The sequence below is a fragment of the Heteronotia binoei genome, chromosome 3 (genome assembly GCF_032191835.1).
Source record: "Heteronotia binoei isolate CCM8104 ecotype False Entrance Well chromosome 3, APGP_CSIRO_Hbin_v1, whole genome shotgun sequence".
In the NCBI taxonomy this organism is placed as follows: domain Eukaryota; kingdom Metazoa; phylum Chordata; class Lepidosauria; order Squamata; family Gekkonidae; genus Heteronotia; species Heteronotia binoei.
In genome coordinates, this window is record NC_083225.1 from 26,392,500 (window position 1) to 26,405,079 (window position 12,580).

The 12,580-nt window shown below is 42.7% G+C and overlaps 1 protein-coding gene across 1 annotated transcript in view; it reads left to right on the top strand.

Moving 5' to 3' along the window:
• The window catches only part of ABCC4 (ATP binding cassette subfamily C member 4), a 232,981-nt gene that overhangs the window by 69,369 nt on the left and 151,032 nt on the right, over window positions 1-12,580 (top strand). Inside the window, exons 14-17 of the mRNA XM_060233613.1 lie at window positions 2,777-2,873; window positions 5,220-5,435; window positions 7,318-7,458; window positions 11,056-11,093. Coding sequence (XP_060089596.1) covers window positions 2,777-2,873; window positions 5,220-5,435; window positions 7,318-7,458; window positions 11,056-11,093 — 492 coding nt within the window. The remainder of the gene's footprint in view (window positions 1-2,776; window positions 2,874-5,219; window positions 5,436-7,317; window positions 7,459-11,055; window positions 11,094-12,580) is intronic.

Here is a 12,580-nt window from a genome sequence, read left to right on the forward strand (position 1 = left end):
ACTCTTAATCACTACACTAACTGGCTCTTCTGTTGCTTCAGACCAACAAGGCTACCCATCTGAACATGTTTATTTATTATGTGCAGGAATTACACACAGGGATTGCTTTGTAGAAAAACAGGTGGTGGAGCTCATTAGCATAACTCATTAGCATATGCTCCCCCCCCACCAACCAAGAACAACCCAATGCAAGAAAAGAGAGCCCCAGATGAGCGAGGCTTGCTTGAGCTGGCTAAAGATCCAGCCAGCCCAAGCAGGCCTCGCTCGCCTGGGGCTCTCCTTGCCCCCCCCAGTCAAAAGGCCAGCAAGCCACTTGCTGCCCAAAATCACATAAGAAGTGGAGAAAGGATGGTGTGAGTTTCTCCAGGGGCTAATGAGGGCTGCTGGGGGTGTGGCAAAGCTCCTGGCGGCTGGCTGACTGCCCACTCTCCTAATCCAGGGATTGTTATGCAGCTGCACCTACTATTCAGTGGACAAGGTAGGTAGGTGGGGAGGAGGAGGGGGGGAACCCTCAGAAAGGTTCAGGAGCTGTGCTCCTGTGAGCTCCTGCTGAATTCAAGGCCTGGTTACACATATGAGTTTGCATGTGTGATCTGGTGAGGTATAGTAGTTAAGTGTCAGGCTGTGATTTGGGAAACCTAAGCTCAGATCCCTGCTGTGCTAAGATGCTTGCTTGATGGCCTTGGGCCAGTTGTGAACTCAGTTGCCCTGCCTCAAAGGGTCCTTATGAAGATAAAACAAGGAAGGGAGAGCAATGCACTTTTTAGAGGAAACACACAATAAAAATGTACCAGATAGATGGCTAAGTAGATAGATAGCATGTATATGTTATTTTGTTCAAAATTTTCTTCAGGTAAGCCCTGAATTAGTAATATGGTACCTCTGTTCAAGAGACTCTGGCACTTAACTCCAGGTTCACACGCGTCTGCCTGAATAGCATTGCAGGCTGGTCGGGTGGCCTGGCCAGTAACAAGATGTGTCAAATTCAAGCCTTACATTTTGTAGCTTGTACTGCCTGTAAATGATCTGTGTACTGGTCAATGTGAGTAGCTTCATGCCTGACTACTCTTATCTATGCTGTGAAAATGGTGACTTGGCATTCTTTTTCTCAGTTGATGAATCTCTGTGTCGTTGGGTCAGTTTTGAAAGGGGTGTGTCTCTGCTCCCAAATGTGGTGTTCCTTCTGCCTAGAAATGTGAAGACCTGGAAAAAAACCAGAAAAAAATCGGGAAAAAAAACTTTTTTCCCTGAAGCCTTTTTTGTCCCCCCCCCCCCCCCCCCAAATAGGAAAAATTGAAAAAATAAAATAAATTGATTATGGAACATTTTATTTTAACATGATAAATAAAATATTTTAAGACAAGGTGTTCAAATATTTTCCAAATCATTTCTAAAAAATATGTATGGTATCATATTATTCTAATTTCTGTGCACTGAGGACAAGCAGGTCCTGGATCATGCCCATTCATTGAAATTTAGTCCTACACTCCCTTCTGTACACTTCCCCCCTCTTCAATTATTTCTATGAGAATGAGTTTTTTTATTTTTATTTAATACTGTGGAGAGGAAATATGAATAATTGTTACTTCTGGATTTTTAAAATTGTTTTGTGGAGATTTTTTTTGTCTGTTCCACATAAGCTAGTAAACAGTTCAGGAGATTGTTGCTCCATTTGTTACAATTACAAATAAATATTATTTAAAAAGTGAATTCTGTTCATAATAATTGTTTGGATACACTATATTTTTGATATGCTAGTTGTGATAATTTCATGCCAAGTAAAATTGTCCATAGTCATATTCTGTGTTCCTAAAGTAACACAATGACTTTCAATCTGGAAAAGAAAAAAGTGGTATTGTAGCATTTTTTTTTCAATTTTTCTGAAAATTTCCGGTTTTTTACAGAAAAAAACGGGTTTTTAACGAGCTTCAAAATTTCTGGAAATTTTACATATCTACTTCTGCCTTCTCTTCCATTTAACCCCCCCCTCCCACCATGTGGAGTCCTTTGATGGGGGAGGGGACTTCATTTGGGGACATAATTGAAGAGCAAGAAAAATTTACCTCCCAACATTCATAGCGACCCTATTTTCCTTCTCCATTGGTGTTGCATAGACTAGAGTGGCCATTTTCTTTTCTGTGAGAAGGTGAACTGGCTCAGTTCCATTCTAGTAATCTGCTTTGTGAAAAATATCCCCTCATATAGACATCTAGATGTGCATTTGTGATCTTTGATTAGAATCGCTGTTGTTTGATTATTCAAACCGCTAAGGGACTATGGTCTTTCTTTTCTCTTTGTAGTACAACCGAGTCTAAAAGCATTATAATTAACTTCTGATTCCTCTCAAGCATTGTGTGCTGTTTCTGTGGTAAACAACAGTTTTGCCCACTATTTCATATGAAAAGCCCCCTTTCCCTTTTTCCTCCTTTAAAAGGAATTAAACATCTCATGGGAATTTCCTCTTTATTACGTTGAAGAAAAGAGAGGTGGATTTTGACTGCTTTCCTTTCACTTGGTTCTTTTCTGGACAATGCAAACGAGCAAGGTGTGAAATCTGGTAGAATTGGTGTTCTTTTGAATCTAGGGTAGATTAGTTTTAGATTTCAGTTCTTCTTGCTTTGTTTTGAATATTAGACACTACAATACAGGCTTTTTGAATATATGTTCGTACTTTATCCTGGAGCACCTTTCTTCCTGTTTTTTGGGGAGTAAAATCTGCAGATGTTTAGGAACCTGGAGTTTCACTTTGTTTCTTCCTTTTTTTTTTTTTTTGCAGGTGCATTTGTCAGGCTTTGCGTAAAAAGGTGTCTGTTTTAGTGACCCACCAGTTACAATATCTCCAGGCTGCGAGCCAGATCCTAATTTTAAAGGAGGTAGGTAGTGATAAGTTTGTTTTTGGAAAGTTGGCTGTGTTTGTGTGGTTATGTTTGTTCCAACACTCTAATGCTGAAGGGTTGTAAAGTGAAAATAGCCTATTCAGCCCACAGACCTGCTTTGGAACTACAGAGTCAACTGAACTAACATAGCTAGCATGCATTCCTGCTGTATTTCTTTCTTAAAATGTATTTTTACATTAAATTCAGTGCCACGTAATACTGCAGTCATAAAGCCAATATGAAACTAGTATAACACTAAGTAAATTATTATTTATGTTGGGTCCCAGGATGTGGAGGTCATGTAATGGGACAGGTGCGCTATTTAGATATCTACGAGTAACTTGAGTTCTTCCAGTTCTAATTGACTGGTTGACTCCAGGGGTGGTAATGGGGGATTGCTTCTTGGCCCCACTGCATTTATTCTGTAGATCTCATAGGGGATTCATTGAGTTCTCTATGCTCTGTAAGTTCAACATGAAACTGCTGGGAGAGATTGGAGTAAGGTGAAACCAATATGCAGATGACACCCAGTTTTGTTTCTCCCTAACCATTGGGTTGGGTGGGAGGAGGGCTTTTACACTGGCCAGATGTGATGCCATGCTGTCCATGATTTTGGAAGGGAGGTATAAGAAGATTGCATACTCTGAAAAGATTTCCCCTGCCCTCTAGTGGAGGTGGAAACAATGGGACATTTTTTTTTCTGTTGCCCCCTCTATAAACATGTTTGAGATGAGAGATTCTTTCTGTTGTAGACAGTCCTGTGGTACGGGCGGACCAGATATGCTTAGATAAATTATTAACAGATGAAATCTCGGCTATTACCAAACTAACTGCTAGATTCTATGCTCAGGCAATTAAAGTGTCCAATAAATTTCAGTCCTGTCCTCCTGAGCCCGGATTTAAGTTCTCTAGGTGGTTTACTGTATAGTTCCCATTTTTTAGATTTCTAGGTTCAAATTTTGAAATAGTTATCTGCACTGTTACTTATGTATTTTATGTATTAGCTTTCAATGATGTAGTTTTATCTAGTTTTTGATACATTTTATTATTTACATTTTAACTAGAATTTTTAACTTGTATACTAGTATACCCAGGGCCAGGGGTGGAATTCTAGGAGGAGGTCCTTTGCATATTAAGCCACACATCCCTGATGTAGCCAAGAGCTTACAAAAAAGAGCCTTGTAAGCTCTTGGAGGATTGGCAACATCAGGGGTGTGTGGCCTAATATGCAAAGGAGCTCCTGCTAGAATTCCACCCCTGAGTATGCCTGGTAATGTTTTGTTTCATCAATTGGATCTGGTCATGGACTGTAATAAAGCTGAATCTGACTTGGGTGGGTCTGTGGAAGTCCCGAATGGGGGCTTGGAGTGCAGCATTGGATGGATAATGACCAGTAAACTGAATCTCGAACTGAAGTTATCCCCCCATGGCTTCAGGATTTCTGGAAATGTTATGTCTTTGGGTCTTGGGTCTTTTTTTTAAGATTAGAAGAAAATAACACAGTAGAGTTTATATAGACTTCAGTCGTAAACACATTGGTCAAGAAACACTCCTGGAATCCTAGGGAATTTGCGACTAGGGGTATTGGAATGCCCTTGCATATAAGGTGTTTGGTTTGAATTACTGTAAAATATTCTGCATGTTTGATATGATGATAATCAGTTTAACTTCTGAAGCCATGACCTGGATAGCCCAGGCAAACCCAGTCTCATCAGATCTCAGAAGCTAAGTAGGGTTGACTCTGGTAAGTACTTGGATGGGAGACCTCCTTGGAATACCAGCAGTCAGGAGACAGGAGCAGGCTTTATTCAGCCACCTCTCTGTAAATCCTCCAGATCCCTAGTTGGGGTCAGTCACCAGAGGTCAATCAACATGACTTCCAGGTGCAGACAGACAGATACATGTAACTTCTGAAAGGAAGGAGCTGAATGCCCCCTTCAGGCTGAAAGACTGATGAGATACCATTGTGTTTTTGACATTAACATAGAAAAAGGGCTTTAGCGTTGACCTGCTGTTCACAAAAACTTCTTCCCATCTCTTTTTAAAAAGAGGGCGAATCCATACGTCACCTCCTATTGTGAACCAGTTGCTATATCTCTTTCTGAATGTCACCTTAAAATCTTAATGATAAAGAGGTGCTCTGGACACATAGGTATGAAAAGTAAGATCACTTATTGTGTCTTCCAAAATATTGAATGCCCTATAGCATTAGAACTTTCTCGTTGGTTTATACAGAATTGGTATAGGAGGCCAGCAATTGCAGTACAGTTGATCTGATGGGGCTGCTAGGTTTCATGCTGAAAATGGCCATTTCATTAAGAGTATTGTATATTCTACTTCCAGGGCAAGGAGGTAGCAAAGGGGACCTATTCAGACTTCCTGAAATCTGGAATAGACTTTGCTTCTCTTTTGAAAAAACGTGACGATGATGAATCGCAGCCCGTTCCAGGAACCCCCAGTCACAAGTTATCCAGAGTGCGTACATTTTCACAGTCCTCTATTTGGTCAATGGAATCTTCCGTACAATCGCAGAAAGAAGGGGCTGCAGAACCGCTGTCTGTGAGTAAATGAGATACATAACTTTTTAAAAGTTACATAGTTTTATTCTGAATTGTGAGTGGCAAAAGATCAAAAGGGACAAACTGGGAATCTAGGAGATACTCAGGGTTGGGAAATCTCTTGTCTCCCCCCACACTTGCTCCCACCTTCTCTGTAGCCTTTTCACCACCACCTCACCTAGTTTTCCTTCCTCATATCTCCCTGTCCTTTCCTCCACTTCGTTCCACTCCTCACTTTGCCTTCTCTCCAGCTGCTGCTGTAGCTTTCCCTGAACCTTCCATCCTGTCAGCTTTGCTTAGGCCCAGAATCTGGTGTCTTACTTGCTTGGTCAGCGGCTCCCAACCTTTTTGGCACCAGGGACTGGTTTTGTGGAAGACAATTTTTCCACGGACTGGTGGGGGGGTAGTGCTGGGGTTTTTGCCGCCCCAGGTCCACTTCCTTATCCTGTCCCTGCCCCCCATAGGGATCTTAAAATGTGGGGTAGATTAAGGTTGCTGCCGCGCTGTCCCTTTGACCCACCCTGGACCCAACTGAATGAAAGAGGTGGTGCTTAGGAGCGAGACCATGCTGCCTCTTTCATTGGCCCAGATCGTGGGTGGGCGAAAGGGGCAGTGTGGTACCTCTGCCTCACTCCATGGCCTGGCTGCTAACAGGCGATGGACCGGTACCAGTCTGCGGCCTGGGGTACCCCTGTGCTAGGTGACCTTGCAGTGCTGACTGTGACATCATAGAATTTCATGAAATCTCAGTCAACTTTCTCTCCGCCCCCCCCCCCCCGCCCCCAACTGCATATATTTCCTGCAAACCTGGGTTTGGCCCTGAGCCTGTAGAAAAAAGTCCTCTCACCTGTACACGGCCTCATTATGTGAATTTTTTGGTCCGGGTTCTGTGGCCATGTTCATAATTAGATACACCAGGGATGGTTCGTGGTAGCTCTCCAGATGTTTTTTTGCCTACAATTCCCATCAGCCCCAGCCAGCATGGCCAATGGCTGGGGCTGATGGGAGTTGTAGGCAAAAAAACATTGGAGAGCTACCGTTGGCCACCCCTGTGATACACAGATTTGAAAATATCCTTGTTTGAGATTTCTGTGGGGTATGTTCCACTGGTGCATCTGTTATTGGTGTTGTCCAATGTTCCTTCTAAGCTGCATAGCCTTGTGAGAAAAAATTCTACTTTGTGAGCCTACTGGTATTAAAGTTGTGAGCTACTGCGTAAATTATTGTGCTCTGGGGTCGTCTTTTCTGAGCTAAGACAAAAATGTGTGAGCTGGAGGCTAAAAATCTGTGAGCTATTTCGCACTAACTCAGCTTAGAGGGAACACTGGCGTTGTCATGCAGTAATTTTTTTTCTAGAAGCTATTTTAGATTGTTAAAATAATGCTAGGGGTTGCAAACTGTGATTGCTAGATCAATTAGCAAAAAGTGAACTCTAATGAAGAGAGCAAACGGAAGTATTTATGGCAGTCTTCCCTTCACATACTGTGTAAAAGCTTTGGTTTATTAAACTGAAAACTGTTGCAGTATTTCAGAAAACAGTTTGCGTTAAGGTTTTATAGTATGCAGTAATAGATTTGTTGAAATGGTCAATCAACTGAAATCCTTTGGTTGACAGTCTGTCAGAAGTTGGTTTTTATAAATGCACCTGGATGTATTACATTATTTTGACATGGGAGAAGTTAGCTGCTAATTTATTTCTGACTCCCCACAAAAATGAAAATTGAGAGACACATTTTGAAGTTGTTTATGCCTCCATTAAGAATTTAATGGATTTTATTTAATTCTCAGAGGTGCCTTTTTGGAAATATTAGTTTTAGAGATGTTTTGCTGGATCCTGGTACAATTTGAATGCCGACTTTCTTACTTCACTCTTCATTTTATAGATGGAGCCTGTGCTAACCACGTTGCCAGAAGAGAGCCGTTCAGAGGGGAAAATCGGATTGAACGTTTATAAGAAGTATTTTGCTGCTGGGGCAAACTACTTTGTCATTTTAATACTTTTATTCCTCAGTGTTTTGGCACAGGTAAGTCATTTGGCATCATGAATAAAAGCATTATTGAGGTATGCTTTTACAGGCTTTCAACACATCTGACTTGCTGCTTTTTTTTTTTGGCACAACAATTTTCAAATGTGTTAAGATTTTCCCCCCTCCTTTGGATTAAAAGGTGTAGATGACAAACTAGCTGGAGGCTTGTTTGGTCCTGTTAACTTCATTGGGAGTCGATTCAACCAAAGTCAAGTAAATATGGTTTAACAGAAGCCATCTTGGATTTACTCCAGTTGTCTTGGATTGTGTCTCATATAACCCCATGTAAAAAGCTGTCTCCCTTTACCCCACCTCAAAATATAGAATTTGGATTTTCTATGTTAGAATTCTGAATATGTGAAATCTTAGCAATGGGGCAATTCAGAGAAGGGTGCACTTACAGATTTCTCCAATGTGGTGGGAGACAGGAGTGTGTCCCTAAACATTGTCCCATGTCTGGCCACAGCATTTGCACAGGGGCAGCTTGAAACTGTGCTGTGGCTTCCAGGACTTTCTGCAAGTTCAACAGGTACTATTCAGTCCAACAGGCGCTATGCTGTATACCTGGAGATTAGGTGCAGACCAGTGTTCCCTCTAATATGAGTTAGCGTGAGCTAGCTCACAGATTTTTAGCCTCTAGCTCACACATTTTTGTCTTAGCTCAGGAAGGGTGGCCCCAGAGCACACTGATTTTATGCATTAGCTCACAACTTTAATGCCAGTTGCTCACAAAGCAAAATTTTTGCTCATAAGACACTGCAGCTTAGAGGGAACATTGGTGCAGACCAGTGTTTAATTTAATTTATATCCCTCCCTATCCCGTGAGCAGGCTCAGGGCGGCTTACATCAATAAAACTACAGAATTAAAATAATATAAAAACAGATATTACGAAACAGGAGTAGCACAGTAAACAATCTTACAGACATAGGCGGTAAACAGCATGTGGCTGATGGCTAACAGCATAACATAACACCATAATGGTGAAATGCTGGGGGAAGTGATGACTTTCAAAGGATGCCCGCTGGATTAATTAAAAGCCTAGCGGAAGAACTCTGTCTTACAGGCCCTGCAAAACTGTGATAAGTCCCGCAGGGCCCGGTTCTCCAGCCGGAGCTCATTCCACCAGGTAGGGGGCCGGACTGAAAAGGCCTGGCTCTTGTTGAAGCTAGCTGGGTATCCTTAGGACCAGGGACTATGAGAAGATGTTGAGCAGCAGACCTCAGAGCCCGGGGGGGGGGGGGGGGGTTCAAATGGGGAGAGGTGGTCCTGAAGATATGCTGGCCCCTGGCCGTAAAGGGTCTTAAAGCGAGAGATTTGGCTACCACTGCCTCTAAGCTGAGTTTGTGTGAGTTAGCTCACTGTTTTTTAGCCTCTGACTCACACATTTTTGTCTCAGCTCAGGAAGGATGGCCCCAGAGCAAACTCATTTATGCATTAGCCAAATCTCTCACAACTTTAATGCCAGTAGCTCACAAAGTAGAATTATTGCTCACAGGACTTAAGAGTGGATGTCTGTCTGTATCTTAGGTATGTCCTACAGTGAGGTGAGTGGGCATGAGTCCCCTTCCCATATCATCTGTAGGAGGAGCTACATCTTACAGCCATATAGATGTTCCTTGACCTCTTTTCTATCTTAGACGCTTGTTTCTAAACTAAAGTGCTTTGCGAAGCTTTCCTGGCTGTTCACTGGGTGATGTTGGAATTCATCCCAAGCAACGGGGGAGGTTAGAAGATTGGTATTGGAAGGGTGCAATTGGGGAGGCAGCCCTCTGCAGGAAGAGTGGGTTATAAATTCAATAACATAAAAATAAAATAGAATTTTAAAAATGTTTGTTTCTGAAAAAACTGACGAGTGAACTGGTGCCCCTGACCATTAACATGGATTCAGGTGGGTGGCCATGTTGGTCTGGAGTAGTAGAACAAAGTTTGAGTCCAGTGGTACCTTTAAGACCCAGAGTTTTATTTAAGGTATAAACTTTCATGTGCAAGCAAATGAATTTACTTTAAATTCATTTCTATTGATTTTCAGTGGACAACATCAACTTTCTTAGACCACATATGAAGCTACCTTATACTGAATCAGACCCCCGGTCCACCAAAGTCAGAATTGTCTACTCAGACTGGCAGCGGCTCTCCAGAGTCTCATGCTGAGATTTTTCACGCCTATTTGCCTGGACCCTTTTTTCATTAGAGATGCCGGAGATTGAACCTGGAACCTTCTGCTTACCAAGCAGTTGCTCTACCACTGAGCCACCGTCCCTCCCCATATTCCATACCAATGAGATTCCCTTTGTCAGAACACAAAAGGGTCCCAGTTTCTAAAGAAAATCTGAAGCAAGATTGTCATTCCCCCCCCCCCCCATTGGGTTGTTAGAATGTGTAGAAAAGTATTTATCTGATTATTTTGGTGCTAGGGGAGACATCTGCACCCATCAGGGGATTTTTCAAGTAAACAGGAAGCTTTCAATCATTCATGAAAGTAGAAGTGATCTCTCATGGCTGGTATGAGGGAGGTAAAGAGAAAGTCAGGAGATGTGCAGAGATACGAGGCTGACACACAGGAAGCATTCAATCAGTCATCGAAAGAGATCTTTCATTTCTGGGACCTGTTTTGATATTTAATTGCTTATTAGAATGGGGATGCTTTCTCCTGCTTTCTTGAAACTTGGCAGAGAAGATTCCTTCCAGTGAGGTATCCAGTCCTTGAAAATTTCATCTGAATTGGATGGAAAATGACCAGGGGGGAAGTGAGAATTAGAAATATTTCCCATTGATATTGCCAGGAATTGGAAATAATACAAAAACCAGATGAATAAAAGAAAGGAGGAACATTTTTGAAGCTGAAGCGAAACTAAGAATGCTCCCAATGTATTCAGGTCTCAAAATTTCAAAGAGCTTCCCCCAAATGCTTGAGGTTAGTGCAGAAATAAGGGCCTTCAAAAAAAAAAAAACCCCTTTCTAAAAAGACATAAAGAATACTTGAGCAAATCTAGTTTCAGAAGGAAGCCATATTGGTATGCAGTAGAACAGCTAGATTAAAGTTCAGTAGTGTGGTAGAGATCAACCACAGTTTTGGGGCATAAGCAGGACTTTTTTTTGTAGCAGGAACTCCTTTACAAATTAGGCCACACACCCCTGATGTACCAATCCTCCTGGAACTTACAGTAGGCTCTGTACTAAGAGTCCCGTAAGCTCTTGGAGGATTGGCTACATCAGGGTGTGTGGCCTAAAATGTAAAGGAGTTCCTGCTACAAAAAGAAAAGCCCTGGGTATAAGCTTTCGAGAGTCTGACAAAGGGGGCTTTGATTTTTCAGAAGATTATACACTGAAAATCTTGGTTGATTCTCTGAAGATGCTACTGGACTCGAATCTACTGCTGACCCTCTGAAATGATATCTTCACGGAATGCACCTCATTCAACAGCATAGTATCTGATGAAGAAAGTATTGACTCTCAAAAGTTTATAACCGGGAAATCGTGTTACTCTCTAGGGCACTATTGGACTCAAATCTCATCGAGAAAAATCTAGTTTTCTTATGCTTTCCCCCCTTGCCCTGTTTCCTCTGATATTTCTTTAAATTTCTTTATTCAAGGTTTCCTATGTGCTTCAGGATTGGTGGCTTTCTTACTGGTAGGTTAATTATTTTTTTTTTTAAAAAAACCCTTTCTATTCAATAAACGTAAAAATTGAATTTTTAAGTGTAGAGTCTGATGGTTGGTATGGTTGAGATGGGAAATAGGAAGAGGCCGTCGAGATGACTGAATTGTTATTAAAGGGGACGAAGATGATATTTTGCCCTGCTGGAAAATAGCATTTTTCCAGTAAACAAGCCTCTGTTTTGCTTTACATTACAGCATAAAAATAGCCCATAAAGGCAGTTTAAAACTAATCAGTAAGATAGCAACCAGTAATTTGACAACAGTGCATCTTCTCTCAGAATGGCTTATACGTCGTGTGCATTGTGGATGTCAGGATAACATCAGGTAAAGCAGATGTACAACCTAAAAGCAAAGCAGCAAAGCAGGGGGAGGCCAATACAGATGGAATTGCCAGCACTTCACTCATAGGCCTGGCAGAACATCCTGGTTTTGTAGGCCCTGCAGTAGATCCTACAGGGCCCAGCTCTCACTTGGGAGAGTGTTCCAGAAGGCTGATGTCTTGAGTTGAGAAGAGTCTGGCTCTGGTTGAGGCTAAGCAGATGTCTTTTGGGCTTGGGACCACCAGAAGACTTAGATCCATTGAGTGCAATGCTCTTTGAGGGACATATCAGGAGAGATGGTCTCATGGGTATGTTGGTCCCAGACCACAAAGGGCTTTGAAGGATAAAGCCAGCACCTTGAACTTGAACTGGTACTCTACGTGGAACCACTACAGCTGGTGGAGCACAGGTTGATACTCTTGCAAGAGTTTCCGAGTCAGCCTCAAGGGGAGCCCTGTGCAGAGTGAATTACAGTAGTCCAAATTGGAGGTGACCATTGCATGGATCACTGTAGCTAAGTCAGTAGGAGAGAGAAAGGGAACCAGTTGCTTGACCTGACATTGATGGGGAAAAGCCAGTTGAACAACGTTTTTGATCTGGGCCTGTATTGAGAGAGAAGTGTCCAGAAGCACACCCGGGCTCTTGACTGTTGGCATTGAAGTCAACGACACTTATCAAGAGTTGGGAACGTTGGATCCCTGTCCCAACTTCCCTTCAACCCAGATACAGGACCTCTGTCTTTGATGGATTTTATTTCAGCAGGCTCTGCTTTAACCAACCAGCCATAGCTTCCAAACCCTCAGCTAAAGTATCTGGGGTGGCATTCTGGACTCTGTCCATCAGGACTCTGGCATTCTGGACTCTGTCCATCTGGACTCTAGGTGCGGGAGGGGGAGACAGTTGCTCTCTCCCAAGTTGCCCCGCCTGGGTTCTCTGTCCTTCACCAGGCCCGGACTAGCGGGCGGGGGGGAGGGGTGGCTTTTTTCATACGGGAGGATTGCTCCTTCAGGATACTTCCGCCACCAGAGATCAAGGGCGTGGAGCGTGTGGGCCTGGTGTGGGACGTTGGGGAAAGTTTGGCAATCTGGCTGGTGTACCGTCCGCCTAACGCACCGGCCAGTGCCCTGCCGTCCCTGAT